Source organism: Uloborus diversus, chromosome 2 (assembly GCF_026930045.1).
Source record: "Uloborus diversus isolate 005 chromosome 2, Udiv.v.3.1, whole genome shotgun sequence".
NCBI classification, from domain to species: domain Eukaryota; kingdom Metazoa; phylum Arthropoda; class Arachnida; order Araneae; family Uloboridae; genus Uloborus; species Uloborus diversus.
The window spans coordinates 123,768,022-123,784,000 of record NC_072732.1 but is presented as its reverse complement, the minus strand read 5'-3'; the positions used below and the strand labels follow the sequence as shown (position 1 = coordinate 123,784,000).

General features: G+C 32.7%; 1 protein-coding gene across 1 annotated transcript in view; it reads right to left on the bottom strand.

Moving 5' to 3' along the window:
- LOC129216023 (myosin-M heavy chain-like) overlaps positions 1-15,979 on the bottom strand; it is a 58,838-nt gene that overhangs the window by 24,552 nt on the left and 18,307 nt on the right. The window contains exons 6-9 of the mRNA XM_054850166.1: positions 13,795-13,947; positions 9,423-9,506; positions 7,995-8,140; positions 5,188-5,302 (exon numbers count right to left, since the gene is read on the bottom strand). Coding sequence (XP_054706141.1) covers positions 5,188-5,302; positions 7,995-8,140; positions 9,423-9,506; positions 13,795-13,947 — 498 coding nt within the window. The remainder of the gene's footprint in view (positions 1-5,187; positions 5,303-7,994; positions 8,141-9,422; positions 9,507-13,794; positions 13,948-15,979) is intronic.

Here is a 15,979-nt window from a genome sequence, read left to right as displayed (position 1 = left end):
TTCGAACATAGCGTTTTTTGAAATATCAGTAGTAAAAGTGAACGAGGTGAAACTATTCATCACTAATTTCACCAATTAATAATTAAAAAAAAAAACATATTTCCAGCAGTAATGCAAAATAATGCAAGTTAAAAAAGAAGAAGAAGAAAAAGAAGCATCACTTTGCGGAGACCATTTTTATTCAAAGATGAATCAGGCTATTAAAGCGTTGAAATTGATTATCTGAATAAATTAAATGCTGGTGTTAATATAAAACAAAGATTTCCTTCCGAAATAAACTAAACTTTTAATCTTTTAAGATAACTATCTTGGTTGATTAAAGTAAAAAACTAAGTACTTTTGAAATTCATGCAGCGACAGACATTTTAGACTTTTCATACATAGTGAAAGTAAGTTAAATTATCGCTAGAAAGTGTTCCAAATCATTCTGGCTTCGTTGTTAATTAAGAAAAGCAAATGTACACTATGGAGTGAAAAGGAATTTTTTCCCACCTAAACCGAAGATTTATAGTACAGTGTATACATAAATATTGGGCAGTGCTCATTTCTGGCCTTGTTCCAAGCTAGACGGATGTTTTCTTCAAAGAGAAATGCATTCAAAATACTATTTGCTCCCAGTAGATGCCGGATATGCAGAATCCGGTCTCTACATTCTTTATCAACTTCGAAAAAGGATAGGAAATGCATCTTTTTCTGTTTTATCTATTTACTCTAAGTGCTGAAAAAAAGTGAGCATAAATACGATAAATAAATGGATTTAAAAAGAATTATTGCATAGAAGTTTGCTAAAATCACAAAACTAATTAAAGTAAAAATTATGATGGTCAATAAAAAAAAATATAGATGGTACCGTTAAGTACATATTTTAAGTTCCTATTGGAAATATCTATGTTCACAAATGAAATTTCAATTGCAATTTTTATTTTAAAGAATTCTACTTAGCAGTTTACTAGTTTCCGTTTTTACAATTTGGGGCTTAATTTCTTACAAAACTAATGCAGGAGCTATGTAGTCCGCACAACTTATTTTTACCCGTAAATAGCATGAATTTCTACTAAAATGTTGAAATTCGCATAGAATTGAAAATTAGTTCAGGAGTCCAGCTTCTAACGCATGGTATAGTGTCATTCCAAACTCTTCAAAATTTAGAAATATAATAGGAAACGTTATGCGTAATTATAAAATCATCTGAGTCTTGTACGTAATATTCAAAATAAGCTAAAACAGGGATCCACGGATCTTTTTTATCATACATTGCATTTTTTAAATGTTTATTTATTTATTTATTTTTTAAAATGCAGAAATGCATTGTTAAGAAATAAAAACAAAAAATAAAGTGAAGTTAATTATACAATACAATATTATTGATACAGGAGGAGGACACCCACAAGAGCTTGAATAAGTTGAGATACGTTTTTATCTTTATTTTTGTTAAACGACTCCTGTTTTTTTTTTATTGAGCAATCACGATTGCTTATTGTTCCCACTTGACTGTTTTGATATCCTTTGATTTTATTTTCCCACCGCCACCCTCTGCAGCATCACCCGTCGACCGGGTCCTCAAGATGCTGCTCCTATAGCGAAAGCCGTCTCCAGGTTGCATCCATGTCCTACACACACGCGCATACATACACAACTACACACACACAAACACATACACACACATACACCTACACACACATACACAAACACATACACACAACTACCCACACATTCATGCCTTAACACAAACACATATGCCTACACACACATACACATTCCCCCCCACACACACATTCATATACACTACCCACACACTTATGCCAGCACACAGACACAAACACACATGCCTACACACATACACATACTCCCTACACACATTCCACCACACACAAACACACACGTCTACATACACACACTCGTGACTGCGAAAAACATAATTTGAATTCAAGATGTCAAAATTCAAATTAATTTTTTTATTAGTATTATTTTTTTTATTGAGTTAAGTGCTAGTATGCGATGTCGATATCATTGAAAGGCCCACCAATACGTTCACATAACTAACTTCTTAACTTCTTTTCCTTATTTCATGGAGCCTCTGCGTAGTGAACATTTAGAAAATTGGTGTCGTTTTTATATTAGGCAGGGGCGGAGGCATCAGATCTTTATTGGGGGTTGAGTAAATATGCTGAAATATGATTTGTATATGTTAAAAGAGGAAGATTGCAACAAAAACTTCACACAAGGTACTGAATGCTCTGAAGGTTAGAGTGTCTTTTGATTCTCACTCCCTCCTCCCTCACCCGTCTGTACGTATGTGTTTTAATGCCGGTGCCTTCCCTATGTAAATTAATATAAATTCCACTTTGTATACAGGAAAAATCAAGGAAAATGTTATTCCTCTTCACAACAATATATTTATATTAATTAGAATTTCAATGTATGATAGTACAGTGAAACCTGTGTAGAGGAAGTGATCTAAAAACGGGCCACCACTTTCATTTTCTACCTACTGATTTAACTGTTCACGCTAAAGGGATAATTTTAACAACAATAACTCTTAAAAACATTCATGAAGGTGATCTTAGGGTTCAAAAAACTTTACCCTTACCTTAAAACTTTTTGTACAAGTTTTAAGTGTTTTAAAACTTTATGATTACGAAAAAAGGCAAAATCACGTTTTTCAAGAGGTGGTCCAAAAACGAGCCACTTGAGGAAAAACTATTTTATCCATTAAAAAATAAATAAAAAAATGAAATTTTAATTAAAAAATCTATTAAGCATCATCTTAGATATTTTTATGAAAAATAAAAATAATTTATTTCACTTTTTAGTTGTAGAAGTTACAAATGTAGTAAACCTTTTTTTTTCCATCCTACACACTCGGATGTCTAGCCTTGCAGCAGAGAATCCGCACTTCTCCTGTAACTAGAAAATCGCCTGTCAAGGTATGACGGGCAAAAATTGCTTCTACATTTGAACGAAGCCGTTGTCTGTTTGGTGATATTTTTATAGTCGAAATGTAAACCTAACTCCAGTGGATGAACTCTAAACTCCAGTAGGTGGCGTTCATTGTTGGCCATTTTTTTCGTTTCTGCATTCCCCCGAAATGAGTCTTACCAATAAAACAGTTAAGTTACCGGATCGAGTTCTGCCTTGTCACAATAAAGCCTTTCTCTGCATGTTAAACATTACCAAAACATACTATCAAATTATGCCGCGGCGCGAGTTTCACTGTTGAAACACGCGTGTTACTCGATCATTGGCTATTATATATATATATATATATATATATATATATATATATATATATATATATATATATATATATATATATATATATATATATATATATATATATATATATATATATATATATGAGGATGTCAGCTGAAAAGAATCTGTCGTAAAATATGCATACTACATTGCCATCATCAGGTTTATTAAAAACAAGAACCACCAACTCGTCATCCTTGTCGTTGCCATCAGTAGGAAGATCAGTGGGGTCTTCTTTCGAGTCCGACTGCTGTCGTTGGAATTTCCATGGGGGGGGGGGACTGCAGTTAAATGTTGGCCTCACTTGAATATTTTGGATGTTTTCTCTTTTCGCGGGCAAGTGATTCCTCAATTTTCCGACTGTTGTTCAATGTACGCTCCACAATTTTCGCCAATTAGTCTTTGCAAGGTGATCCAGTGATGATGCGAAATGTGATATTCTTTCCCTTTTTCTAGTTATGCAGTCCCCCCCCCCCGCCACAGTGCCTGGCCGCTAGTTAATTTAAGTCATTATATTATGTCAAAACTTTCAAGTATCGAAAACAGCGTGGTCTAAAACAGGCTACTAATTGTGGTCCAAAAACTGGCTATCCCGTTTTTTGGACCACCATCGGTCGCCCGTTTTTAGACCACGCTGTACTTTAAATTTGTGGGGTGCTAAACTATTATTAAACAAATAAATATTTCAAATCAAGTACACTGAAAGAAAGTCCCAATATAATCTACTTTGTTTTAAGATAAAAACCTTTTACTTCACTGTATAAGTTAGAGAGATATAAATTTACTTGTACAAGCTTCAAAACGTTTTGAGTTTTTCAAAAGCGAGTGTTTCTTATAAAACAGTACCTGACAAATCACGTCCTTTAGCCATCAAGGTAATTTGCTCATTATGTTTTTGCCTCTTCCTGTTGATTCATTCGATACCATTTTTGCGGCTGCGCACAACCCCCTTCCCTCACTTTCAGCGGGTGGCCCGGATTTAGACCATGGCCCGCATTTAGACCACTTTCTCTAAGTTGACCACACGTGGTGCACTACTTTAGTGTTCAATTTATAGAGGTTGAATTATATCACATAGATCTAATTCTGTGACTGAAAATAGTAGTAAACTCAGACAGATGGTCAACTTACAAGGGTGGTCAACTTTACAGGTTTTACTGTACTAAAATGTTTCTTCGAAATCTGTTTTCGACTTTCATCGCTTTGACTCAGTTTGACTAATTTTAAAAGGCCACGGTAGAGATATTAATAAACAGAAGAACAGCAGCAATATTCTCATTAACCATATGCCATAAGACAGAAATTATAACTTACTTTTGTAGTAAAAAGTGGATCGATATTTCGTGGGAAAAAAGGGAGATAAAAAGACAGAGACAAAGCACTGATGATCGATTTTTCCCCCTCAAATAATACTGATCCACCAATAAAAACAAGAACAACAAAAAGTTTATAAATACTGTTCTTATCTATACTTTTAAGATATAAGGCATAATATGTCTGTCGATTTCTTGACTACTACTAATAGAATTCACTGCACACGAACGTATTTGAGTTTTCATATTTTCCCACGTCTGAGTTTTCATATTTTCCCACGTCTGCTATTTAAAATTGGCACACAGAAGAAAAAAGCTGCAAATGAATAACTATATAAAAATAAAACTATATATAAATTAATGAATAAAATCTAACGATAAAATTAAATAAAACAGCACATGCTCAGTGGTCACATATGCATAATTTACAATAAGTTTGATGAAAATTTCGGAATGTTTTTCTAGACCTCTGTGGCCTTGTTAGACTGTAATTAAAATTTAACCAGCTGAACATGAAATCATTACACTGCTAATGTAAGCTTCAATGGAAATCAATTGAATGTTTTAAACAATACAATGCAATACTATAAGTTAAATATTTTTACTGTGCATGCGTTACCTGATTGATCTGCTCTAAATGTAGTTCTATTTTCAACTGGGCTTCTCTTAATGCTTCCCGATCTTTATGATGATATGGAGTTACTTTGTACAACCTGTTCAGCAGCAACGGATATCTAAAACCATAAAAGAGTTACTTATTTTAGAAAAAGATTATGCTTATGTTCTTTTATGCTTTAGTTTTACCTTTAGAAAGAAGAAAATTTTTTGCATCTGCTTTTGAAAATATTTCAATTTCAGCACAAAACATATTCTTCTTGGTTAAACCAATATTATGCCCCCCACTGATGAAGGGCTTTGGTTTTACAACTCCGAAACAGCTGTTTGCAGAATTTTCTTTTTAAACCCTTTTTAATTGCTGTTATTTGTACTTGAATACACGCTGTCACACTTTTACTCATTTCATTGTACAAAGTTTTCGACTGCTTCTTTTACAATGTTATGCCTACATTCTTCTGTTGTAAGCGTTTCTTTTCTGATTTCTTGAAGTTTCCCGAAATGTTAAGGGCACTTTCAACGTAATGAATAGGTTTTATTTCGGACGGTAAAATTCGCGTGTCTTAAAATGGGAACATTGCAAGTGGGTTTGCAATTGCAATAATATCAAAACTGGAAAAATAAAAAGGTTTTGTGCTACCAGTTCTCGAATGCAGTCGGATACTCAAAAACGCTGAATTCTGAAAAATAGCAATCGAAATTCGGAAGTAATTTCAATAAACTACTATAAAAAAAGGATAATTTCTAAATGTAATACTCTAAGTCTAATACTACAGAACAGAGCTACGGTACTCCCCCGAGATCTTGGATTTTAATACTGATCTTGGGTTTTTGGGATTTTGTTTGAACATTTTAAACACTTTAACGATAAAGCAATATTTTCTCTAAAATATTTTTTCTTTTTGGCTACGCAATGTAGAATGCGGATTTCTTTCATGAACTATGACTTTATCAAAAAAGGTTTTTGAGAAAAACATAAAAAAAAAAAAACTCTCTAACACTGGATATTGTTTCCGTGTACTATGAATATGACTGTTCAAAGTGTTTTCTAACCTAAAAACTAAAACTAAAACCTTTTCTTTATTTTTTTTCATTTTAGCCTACTTAACCGTTAAAGTAAAAGAAAGACAAAAAAAAAAAAAAGAAAAGCATGAAAGAAGGCTTAATGAATCTCAAAAATGTCGCTAAAAATAAAATAAATTCAAAATATAAACAAAATAAATAAACGTAGAAAAATTTAAAAATTTTATCGCACATACGCGTGTGATTTCTTATCTTATTGCACGCTTTGAAAGTAAATATAAATCTCTTCCGTGCGGAACAAAATCGTCCAGCACGTTAACAGATCTTTCAGATTTCGTGGAATGGCATTTGTGCAGCTTGTTAGGATATTGTAAAACTACTTTAAAGTGCTGAAAATATACTTTGCATGTTACCAATGTTTTAAATTGATGTTACTACTTAAACTATAAAGTAAACATTGAAATATTTTGCTGCTAGGGAAATTATTAAATCAGTATTTTATCTCCAAAATCAGCTCCACAGTCATTATTTTTCAGTATTTCACTAGATTTTTGAGGTGTCCTTCCCCTTCACTTTATAGGGTGCTTTCATCAATAATTAAATTACGGTGGGTTAGTCTCGGATCCGTTAGAAATCTTATTACACGGAAGTTTTCCTCGTGATATCAATAAGTTTCGTGAAAACAACATTTGAAGGGCTCGGGCAAGAGTGTGATATGCAACATCAGTTTCTTCCCGGTAGGCCAGCTTCCAACTTTTGAAAAATTCTACAATTTTTATTTCCGTTTACAAAAAAGGAAGTATTGTACTCGCGAAAAAATTTTCACCCCAAAATCGCCTTCATTTTTATTTTGCTCACCTCCGAATGAAGGTTGAGTTTTTTTTTTTTTTTTTTCAACTCGACCACACGTGGATAAGTGCCTAAGAACATATAGGCACCCGAAATATCCATTTTGACGAACTCCGAGTTAATTGCAACGAGTTTTTTCGTGACGTCCGTACGTACGTGTGTATGTGTGTGCGTATGTGCTTATGTATGTGGCATAACTCAAGAACGGTATGTTCTAAAAAATTGAAATTTGGCAAGTAGACTCCTAGTGGTATCTAGTTGTGCACCTCCCTTTTTGGTTGCATTCGGATGTTCCAAAGGGGGTGTTTTACACCTTTTCGGGAGGAAATCATTGTTAATTTCAATGCAAACTCAAGTGGTGTTATAATTTGGCAAACACTTGGAGATATATCGCAAAGCTTTTGGTTGCCAAGTTTTTTCGCCAACTTGGAGACAAATTTGGTGATTTTTTTTAAAATCTGGTTTCAATTTTCGCACTTTAGGCGATATTTAGAGAGTTAGCCATTAAATCACATTAAATTTATCAATATTGGGAAAATTAATTTGAATGAAGCGGTTTTTTTTTTTTTTTTTTTACTACGGTTCGCAACAAACTTGGGGGTGAAAATATGTAAAGTGTTCATTTGCTTACTCCAAATCCAAGACACTATTATCATTAAATTAGTGTAAAAGGAAGTTATGTGATACACACATTAGCTCGTTTTTTTATAAATTATTATACATTCTATATTCTGCAATACTAAAACCAGATGCGTTTTTCTGACAGTAGCATAATCCATTGACATGCTTATTTTAATTATCAAATCAGCATTTAGAACAAAAAATGTTCAAAGTGTATCTTATCACGTTCCTTCCCTAAGCCCTTCATTTGTAACAAAAGCGCTTTCTTATTTAGAAAAAGAAACTGAAAATATTTGAGATTCAAATCTGAACACTTACTTCGTGACTCGTTGTACGGGTACCATGAGAAAGGCAGAGAGATTCATTCTTCTCAACAGCGAGTTTTCCATTTGAGAAACCTTTAAGAAAATGCGGAGAAGTTCTTTTTCCTTTTCTAGATTTGTCAAAAGAACTGACGCTGATCCCTGTCAGAAAAAATACATAAATATCACTCAATAAAGTATAATTGACTGAACCTGTCAAAAAATCTCAATGAACTAATTAATGAGCATATAGTAATCTGGTGAGGCAAAAGTTTTGCAATGTTTGACATTTGTAAATTTTTGCACCCCGCTGTTAAATCTGCTCTGCTGTCCTGTGAAGACATCCGGTAAAAGCCTTTTACCGGATGTCTTTGCATCCAAAAACTCACTGTTTCGCATTGAAAAACGGATTCCCTGTAGCCCCGAAACTCGTATCTGCAGTAATCTCTTAATTTTGTGCGTCATAACGTTGTTTATTGCCATTGAGATTCCTGCACAAAGATATTTAGTAATTTCTTACTCATATACAATGTTTTAAAAAGCCTAAAAATGTTGGCACATTTAAGACTGGTATATTTAGAGCTTTTCTCGCCCGTTACAAAAAAAGCTAGGGGGGAGGGAGATTATTTTCCATAAGTATGTGGGTTGACGGACAACGATGTATACATTTTTGTACTTAATGCCAGTCAGTTACGATTCGTTGCTTCAATAGAGCTGTCCGAAAACACAGACTGAAAGCAATGTGTGAGAGAAATATTTAAAACCAACGAATGATGCTGCGAAAAATCAGCTGATTATTATTTTAAATCTGTTATTTTAAATAAAAAGACATCGATATATTATTGACATCTGTTATTTTAAATAAAAAGACATCGATAAGTAATTCTCTTTCTCCTTTTTTTTTTCTTTTCTTCTCTTTTTTTTTTCTTTCTTTCTCACTTTTTTTTTTTTTTTTTTGTACTTAATGCCAGTCAGTTACGATTCGTTGCTTCAATAGAGCTGTCCGAAAACACAGACTGAAAGCAATGTGTGAGAGAAATATTTAAAACCAACGAATGATGCTGCGAAAAATCAGCTGATTATTATTTTTTACGAAATTAACTCTCGCTATTTAAAAAAGAACAGGTAAGCGTGTATGAGGAATATGCTTAATTTTTACTTAAACTTAAGTCAATTATGTTCGCTGGGAAAATTGGGGTGTAAAATGTCTTTAATGGTGCTAAGGGAAACAATTCGATCATATTCATTGATTAAAGCGATTGATTCAATTAATCACTGATTCAATCAACCGGCATCCACTGTAGTAAGTTTTTGAAAAATTTGTTACTACTGAAATGATATAATTGAAACAAAATACAAAATATAAATGGAACGGAAAGAATATTTAATGAAAATAAAAGTTTTTTTCTTTGTCACATAGCTTCAAACATGAAGTTCAACTTACTTGTCGTATGCAATAAACTTCGAAAGCTTGGAGCATTGTTGTTGTTTCCAGAAATAGTTTACCAATATTGACTGTCGTATAATCCTGAAATAAAAATTAGTATTAGCATTAAAGATTTTAGAACATTAACAAAAAAGATTTACTTACATTAGTTATGAGAAGATATATGCACCATTTGTACTTATTACACTTATAGTGACAAAGTAGTTCACCGAAAAAGAACATTCACGGTATCTTATAAATACTTGAAATTTTTAAATTTCTTGTTTTGGGTTTTCAGTCACGATTTGGCCTTGAGAATTATTTCCAAGAAAAACGAAAACGTTGATAATATTTTAGGATATGTTTCTCCTCAGAAAAACATCAAACTTTTAAATACTGACACCGCGATAAAATTATCTTCAATTTAAAACGCTACAATGCAAGAATGTTCAAAATGCAATTACGTATTATGTAGTTAAATGGATGTTGAAAATAAAAGTGTTATATTTATGAAAAGTCTGCTTTTGGTTTTGTTTCAAATATTCTCAAATGTTATTTGATTTTCATCGATCCGTCTTTGTACTTAGTGAACAGAATTTTCAAAAAATAAATAAATAACATGGACAAAAAAATAAACAAACAAAAGTTTATGAAGTTTTGAAAATTTCAAAGTAGTCATTAAAGGACAAATGACTTCTCTCTCTTTTTTTTGCTATTTAAAGTGTGTCAGTAAATATGCAGTGAGCTCACTTAAAGTCTCTTGCCACTCTTAATTTCAGAACGGCTGCTGCTATATTCAAAAAGTGTTAACTAGATATAGTAAAGTAGTCACGCGCTACTGAATGAAATCAACTATGACGTCACCTGGCGGAAACTGCAGAGTTAGAATTCCTGTCACAAAAACGGTTCCAGATAGAAGAAAAAAGTGATTTAGAAAGTTTTGAGTCATCATAAACTTATTACGAAAAGGTGCCTTGTTGACATTAATGCTAAGAACATAATCATTAAAACGTGAATACATTTTTTGGTGGCGTCATGTTCCTGTGATGTCACGAAACTTGAACGGAAAGTAAAGGAGAAGTAATTTTCTTTCGGGCAAAACACAACACAGCACTGTTAAATGAAGGTATATTGTTTTAGCTTGTTGTTTGCATTCTTTCTCTGATCGTTTTCTCACGTCAGTGTAGGAAATCACGAAAAACCAAATGCGTCTTTAACCGATCTTCTTTTGCATTGATGTCACTAGGTGTCATTTCTTAAAAAATCGACTACAACTGTCTAAATCACTTCTTTATGCTATTTCGTACTGTTTTTCAGATAGGGATGCTCAACTCCGTTGTTTTCCACCAGGTGGCATCGTAGGTTCTTCATTCAGTAGCGCATGGCTACTTTACTGTACATAGATACCACTTTTAAACATAAATATAGCAGCAGTTTTTCCGAAGTTAAGAGAGAGGCAAGGGATTTCAGTGGCCACACACTGCAAGTCGCGTACTTGCAGCTTTAGAATCACGTTAAGGATATACGTTTCTGAAACAGTTCTCATTCATTCGACATCATAAATTAAAATTTTGAATTCATTTCAAAATTCTACAAGCAAATATCAGTAATTTTGTAGTAAGTTACCACCCTAAGCAGGTTTGCTAATGCTGCATTAGCTACCAGTTTGTCTGGCTCTCTTGGCTCCCTTAAGAGGTTTTGCGCCTCCAGTTCATGTGATTCCTATTCCGGGCTGATGAGTGCTAAAAAGCACGAAACTGCAGCCCTCGGATGGAATAATTGAGCTAGTGGTGTATTTTAAGTAAATATCAGTAATCTTTTGGGTTCCTCGATACTTGAAACTTTTTCAAAAGTCATTTAATATTAGAGACTCTTTTCAAGTATGTATTTTAAATTTCCGTTATAAGGTAGAATTTGCTCCTTAATTCGAAAAAAATATGAAATTTTTAATATTTTTTTAAAATCTATTATTTTTTTTCATTATTCGGTGTGAAATTTTTTCTGTTTCGAAAACCGCTTGAATGTTTTTAAAAACTCCATTAGCTTTAACAAAGAACTTTTTCCAGTTAAAAAAAAAAAAGGAATAAAATACAGCCATTTCGAAAGAATGAAATCTGCAGTTACTTTAAGCTTAGGTTTGGATCGTAGACAAATTGCCAAGCCAAACAAAGGACTTGCTTTCGCGATACACATTGTAGACTAGTATGTCAGCAATACATTTAGACCGAAGCAGTTCACCATTCTTTGTCTTTCACATGTGTCTATCTATATTTGTAGCTTGAGGAAGAAAACTAATCTTTAAACAATTCCACAGCTATTTTTAAAGTTGTTTTTCTCAAGTTACGATTTACATGAAACTTAAAAAATATTTTTGAACCCAAAGTTAGAAAAAATATTCTCAAATGCGTAGCAGAATGAAATCACTATAATGTACTTTTCTATAACAAACAATCGAAATTAAATAAGCTGCTTGAATAAAAGACGGTAAATTTCTTGCGACTGAATTACGTCTTTTCTTTGATTCTTTGGTGACTTCCGTACCTTTTATGAAAATCGTAAAAGGAAATGGTTAAGTTACTAACGTGTAAGTACCTTAAGTGTAAATAATAATTTAAATAACATAAAATAATGCGTATTTACCTCATTATTTTATTTTGCTTGACTCATTTCTTTATTTTACTATGGCACTTAAATCAGGTGATATAACTTAGATTTTCAGAAGAAAATTAGAATTCAAAACTTAAAAAATCAATATCTTTGGAAAACCTGTGTAAAAAACGACAAATTTAACCATTGTTTTTTTTTAAACCTGTGCAGTTGCGCACGCGTAAAATAATTCATTATTTATTTATTAATTTTTTGGTTGAAAACTTTGAGCTTTATATGCTTTGTGAATGGTAAATACTAAGTAAACTGATCCACGACGTCATTGATATGAGGTCGAATTTACCGGCATTGATTAAAATATTTTCTGAAAATTATTATTACGCCGTAGTTAGGTTTTATATTGCTGATACTGCTCTAGACACGACATTTATATCAACATTAATACTTTCATTTTCGATTTATTTATTTTTGATTTAAAGTTTTTCGTCCGTACGCAAGCTCAAATATCAAATAATTTTATCAAAGACTGTCTGAATGAATCCACTCTGACAATACTTTTGTTTACTCTGTATAAGTTTTGTAAAAAAAAATGACGTGTATGACGCAGTTAGATGAGAGGAAAAAATGATGGAAAGGTTAAGAGAGAGAGATTCTGCTTTAGCTTAAGCCTGGTGAAAAAGAAAAACTGATTGGCCGTTGTAAAGGCGGGCAGGTGCGTTGACGTCAAAACGCAAGAACTGACTAATGTTTAGTTAAAAATGGATATGATCAAAGAATTAAATTGTGATGTGACGTATTGAGGGAAACGGAGAATGAAAGCTTTCAATGGGTGTAATATCTAATAATTTCAAATAAAAAATATCAACAAGAGTATTTAAGTATAGGTATAGTATCACTATTAATAATTTGAACACAAAAAAATTTGTAAGAGACAACAACTACAACCAAAGCTACGAAGTCAGAATCGACGGAACTGATTTTTGGATTAAAGAGTTGGAGTCGGAATTGGGAGTCGAAGACTTTAATTTCCAAGAGTCGCAGTCGAAATTGGGAGTCGAAGACTTTAATTTCGCAGTCGGTTATTTTAACCGAAACTCTGCCCGTTCTTCCGAACAAGAGTAGCAGTCGGAGATTGCGAGTTCGGGCCTAAGGTTCGAATATTAAATAGAGAATTTGATTTAACGATGCTCAGAGAGCGCACTCGTAGCATAACGAGACATAAAACTACAGCTGATTCAGTCTTTACACAATATTTAAATAGATTCGAATCAAAATTGTTCGTTTCCTATTGCAGTTAATATAAAAGCTATTAGTTTTGGGACATGATGATGACGGACGAGTTGTTGAAATTGTGGATGAAAATTCTTAAGTTTCTTTAGTCTTCATTGCAAATAATCCCACTTAGTTAAATTTCATATTTCATGTGCTTGTCATTTAAGTTTTAAGCAATAGATTGCAATTTTTGTAGGAAAAGTAATATGCATTGTTTTTCATGTACAATAGTGCATTTCATGAAAATTTCAACATAATTTTTTCAGTAGTAGTTTATAATATTGAACTAAAAACACATCATTTAAAAGTATTTCCTGCGCAATAAAATATTTCCTGAAGATTCAAAAAATACTTCCTGACAATTCAAAAAATACACACGTAATTCTTCAAGTTTTTACTTATGTCGGCACTCCCGGAGTGCCTTTTTCTTTCTTTTTTTCCCCTTTAACATTACTGCTCATTAAAAAACGATTTCAAAAATTTCCTTTGAAAACAGTTGTGATTGAAATACCTCATCTCCTTGTTCGACGGCAATGTCCACAGCATCTTTCAATTTTTCTGAAAAATTTTCATTTACCAAAATTAGTTCATCTAAATTAAGGAAAACTCCAGCCAACTGCTCCTTTGTTAGCAAACCAGCAACTTCCATCGGTGTTTTGAACTCCTGTAAAAAAGGAGGAAAGTCCTTCCATTACTTGAAGAAAAAAAAAGATTATACGATATTTGATTTAGGTTCGAAGAAAAAAAAAGTTCAATATTTTAATTTAAATATTTTCTTCAAACACTGTTTACAAGATGTAGAGTAGACCGGGGGACACATTTACGCAGATTTTTTTTCAATGAATTTTCTAATTTTTATGTTTTTACTTAGGAAATTTTAGACATTGCGGTTTTATAAAGAAAAATTAATGGAGTCAAAATTGGTACATTCAGTTGTTGCTCAGCTTGTGTTTTTAATCGTTAAAAAAATATTTTCGAGTTCAAGTCGGTTGCGTAAACTTGTCTCGGACACGGGGCACGTTTACGCATATTTATTTTGGCACCTTACGTGGTTCTGTTACTGTTTTGAACCGTTAGCGTCTTACAATCGCTAAAACGAAGCAAATTTATTACAGACTGACTAGTGTATAAAGTTGAAGCTGAAGGGGCGTGAAGACAGAATTATGTATGATTGTAAGCTATAAGGTACGAATGTGTAACTTAATTTAAAATTAAATGGTAATTTTCAAAACTAAATAACTGGAAAATACTAAAGATGTTTGAGACATTTTGGAGCGGAACAAGAAGTTCTGTCTAGAACTAGACGAGCCTACTTTCCCGTATACCCATACTACTTTCTAGTACCTGATCAATATTCTCAAAAACAGCTTAAAAAAAATCTTTAACAGCTTTCAAAACGAAAAAATAATAATTAAAATTAATAGGCTCATTAAAATAAATACATCATATCAAAAAAAAAAAAAAAAATCGTTTCTTTTTCCCCTGTTGCCAAAAACAATTTTTTAAATGAATTAATGCACTTACCAAAATAAATAAAAACAATAAAATGTCAACTTAAAAAAATAATTTTCATTGTCAAAAAAAAAAAAAAAAAAAAAAAAAAAATCGTCTGCGCATATCTTTATGTAAAAAAAAAGGCCTTCGAGTTTATTCGCCGAATACTGAATACCTAAATTAAAACTTTAGCGTAAAAATAAAAACAAGTTAGATCAACAAGAATTATTTCACAGTCAGAAACATAGCTGCGGAATCGGAGTCGGAGTCAATCTCATTTTGGGGTAAAGGAGTCGGAGTGGAATATCTAAGAATCGGAGTCAGTCATTTGTCCTACGTGTATAAATTTTTGCCAAAGCTACGAAGTCAGAGTCTAAGTCGGGGAGTCGGAGTTCGATTAATTGTCGGGCACAGGAGTCGGAGTCGGAGTCAAGTGCCCCTAAATTCTCGGAGTCGAAGTCTGTAGTTTGGCGTCAAGAGCTATTTCCAACAAAATTTGTTTGAAAAAAATCCGCCTTCAAGTACGGAATCTACATTGACTTTCAGTTTCCCCGTAGGCGCTAATGTTAAGGGATTTGAACTGTTCAAAATTGAACGGAAAATTGTTCAAATCAAAAAGATATTTTATACACAAGTTTTTCATCAAAAGATTTTTCCTATAAAGTTTGTTTGAAGCAAATTCGCCTCACAGTTCGGAATTGCCTTGAATTTCCCCGTAGGCGCTAATGTTAAGTTTTTTTGAACTGTTCAAAATTGAACAAAAAATAGTTCAAATCAAAAAGTGAAATATGGGAATGAGGTGTCCTCGCCAAGATCTTTCGAACAAAAAAAAGTTTGTTCGAATCGGACTATTCATTCAAAAGTTATTAGGGGGGGGGGGGGGCAGACAGACCGACAGACCGACAGACATTTTTCCCCATCTCAATACCCTACTTTCCAATTTTTAATTTTTCAATATTTATTTAATTATTTATTTATTTTTGACTTTTTTTGTTTTTTGCGATATTTTTAAGATGCATTAAGCCTTCTTTCATGCTTTTTTCTTCTTTTTCTGACTTTTACTGGGAAAGTAGGCTAAAAAGTGTCAGGGGCAGGTTTAAGTAAGACACAATAAGAACGATCGTAAAGGTGCTCTGACGTTCAACGCGTAAACTTGCATCGTTACAAAGTTTGGATTTATTTTGAACGTGCAAAAAAATTTA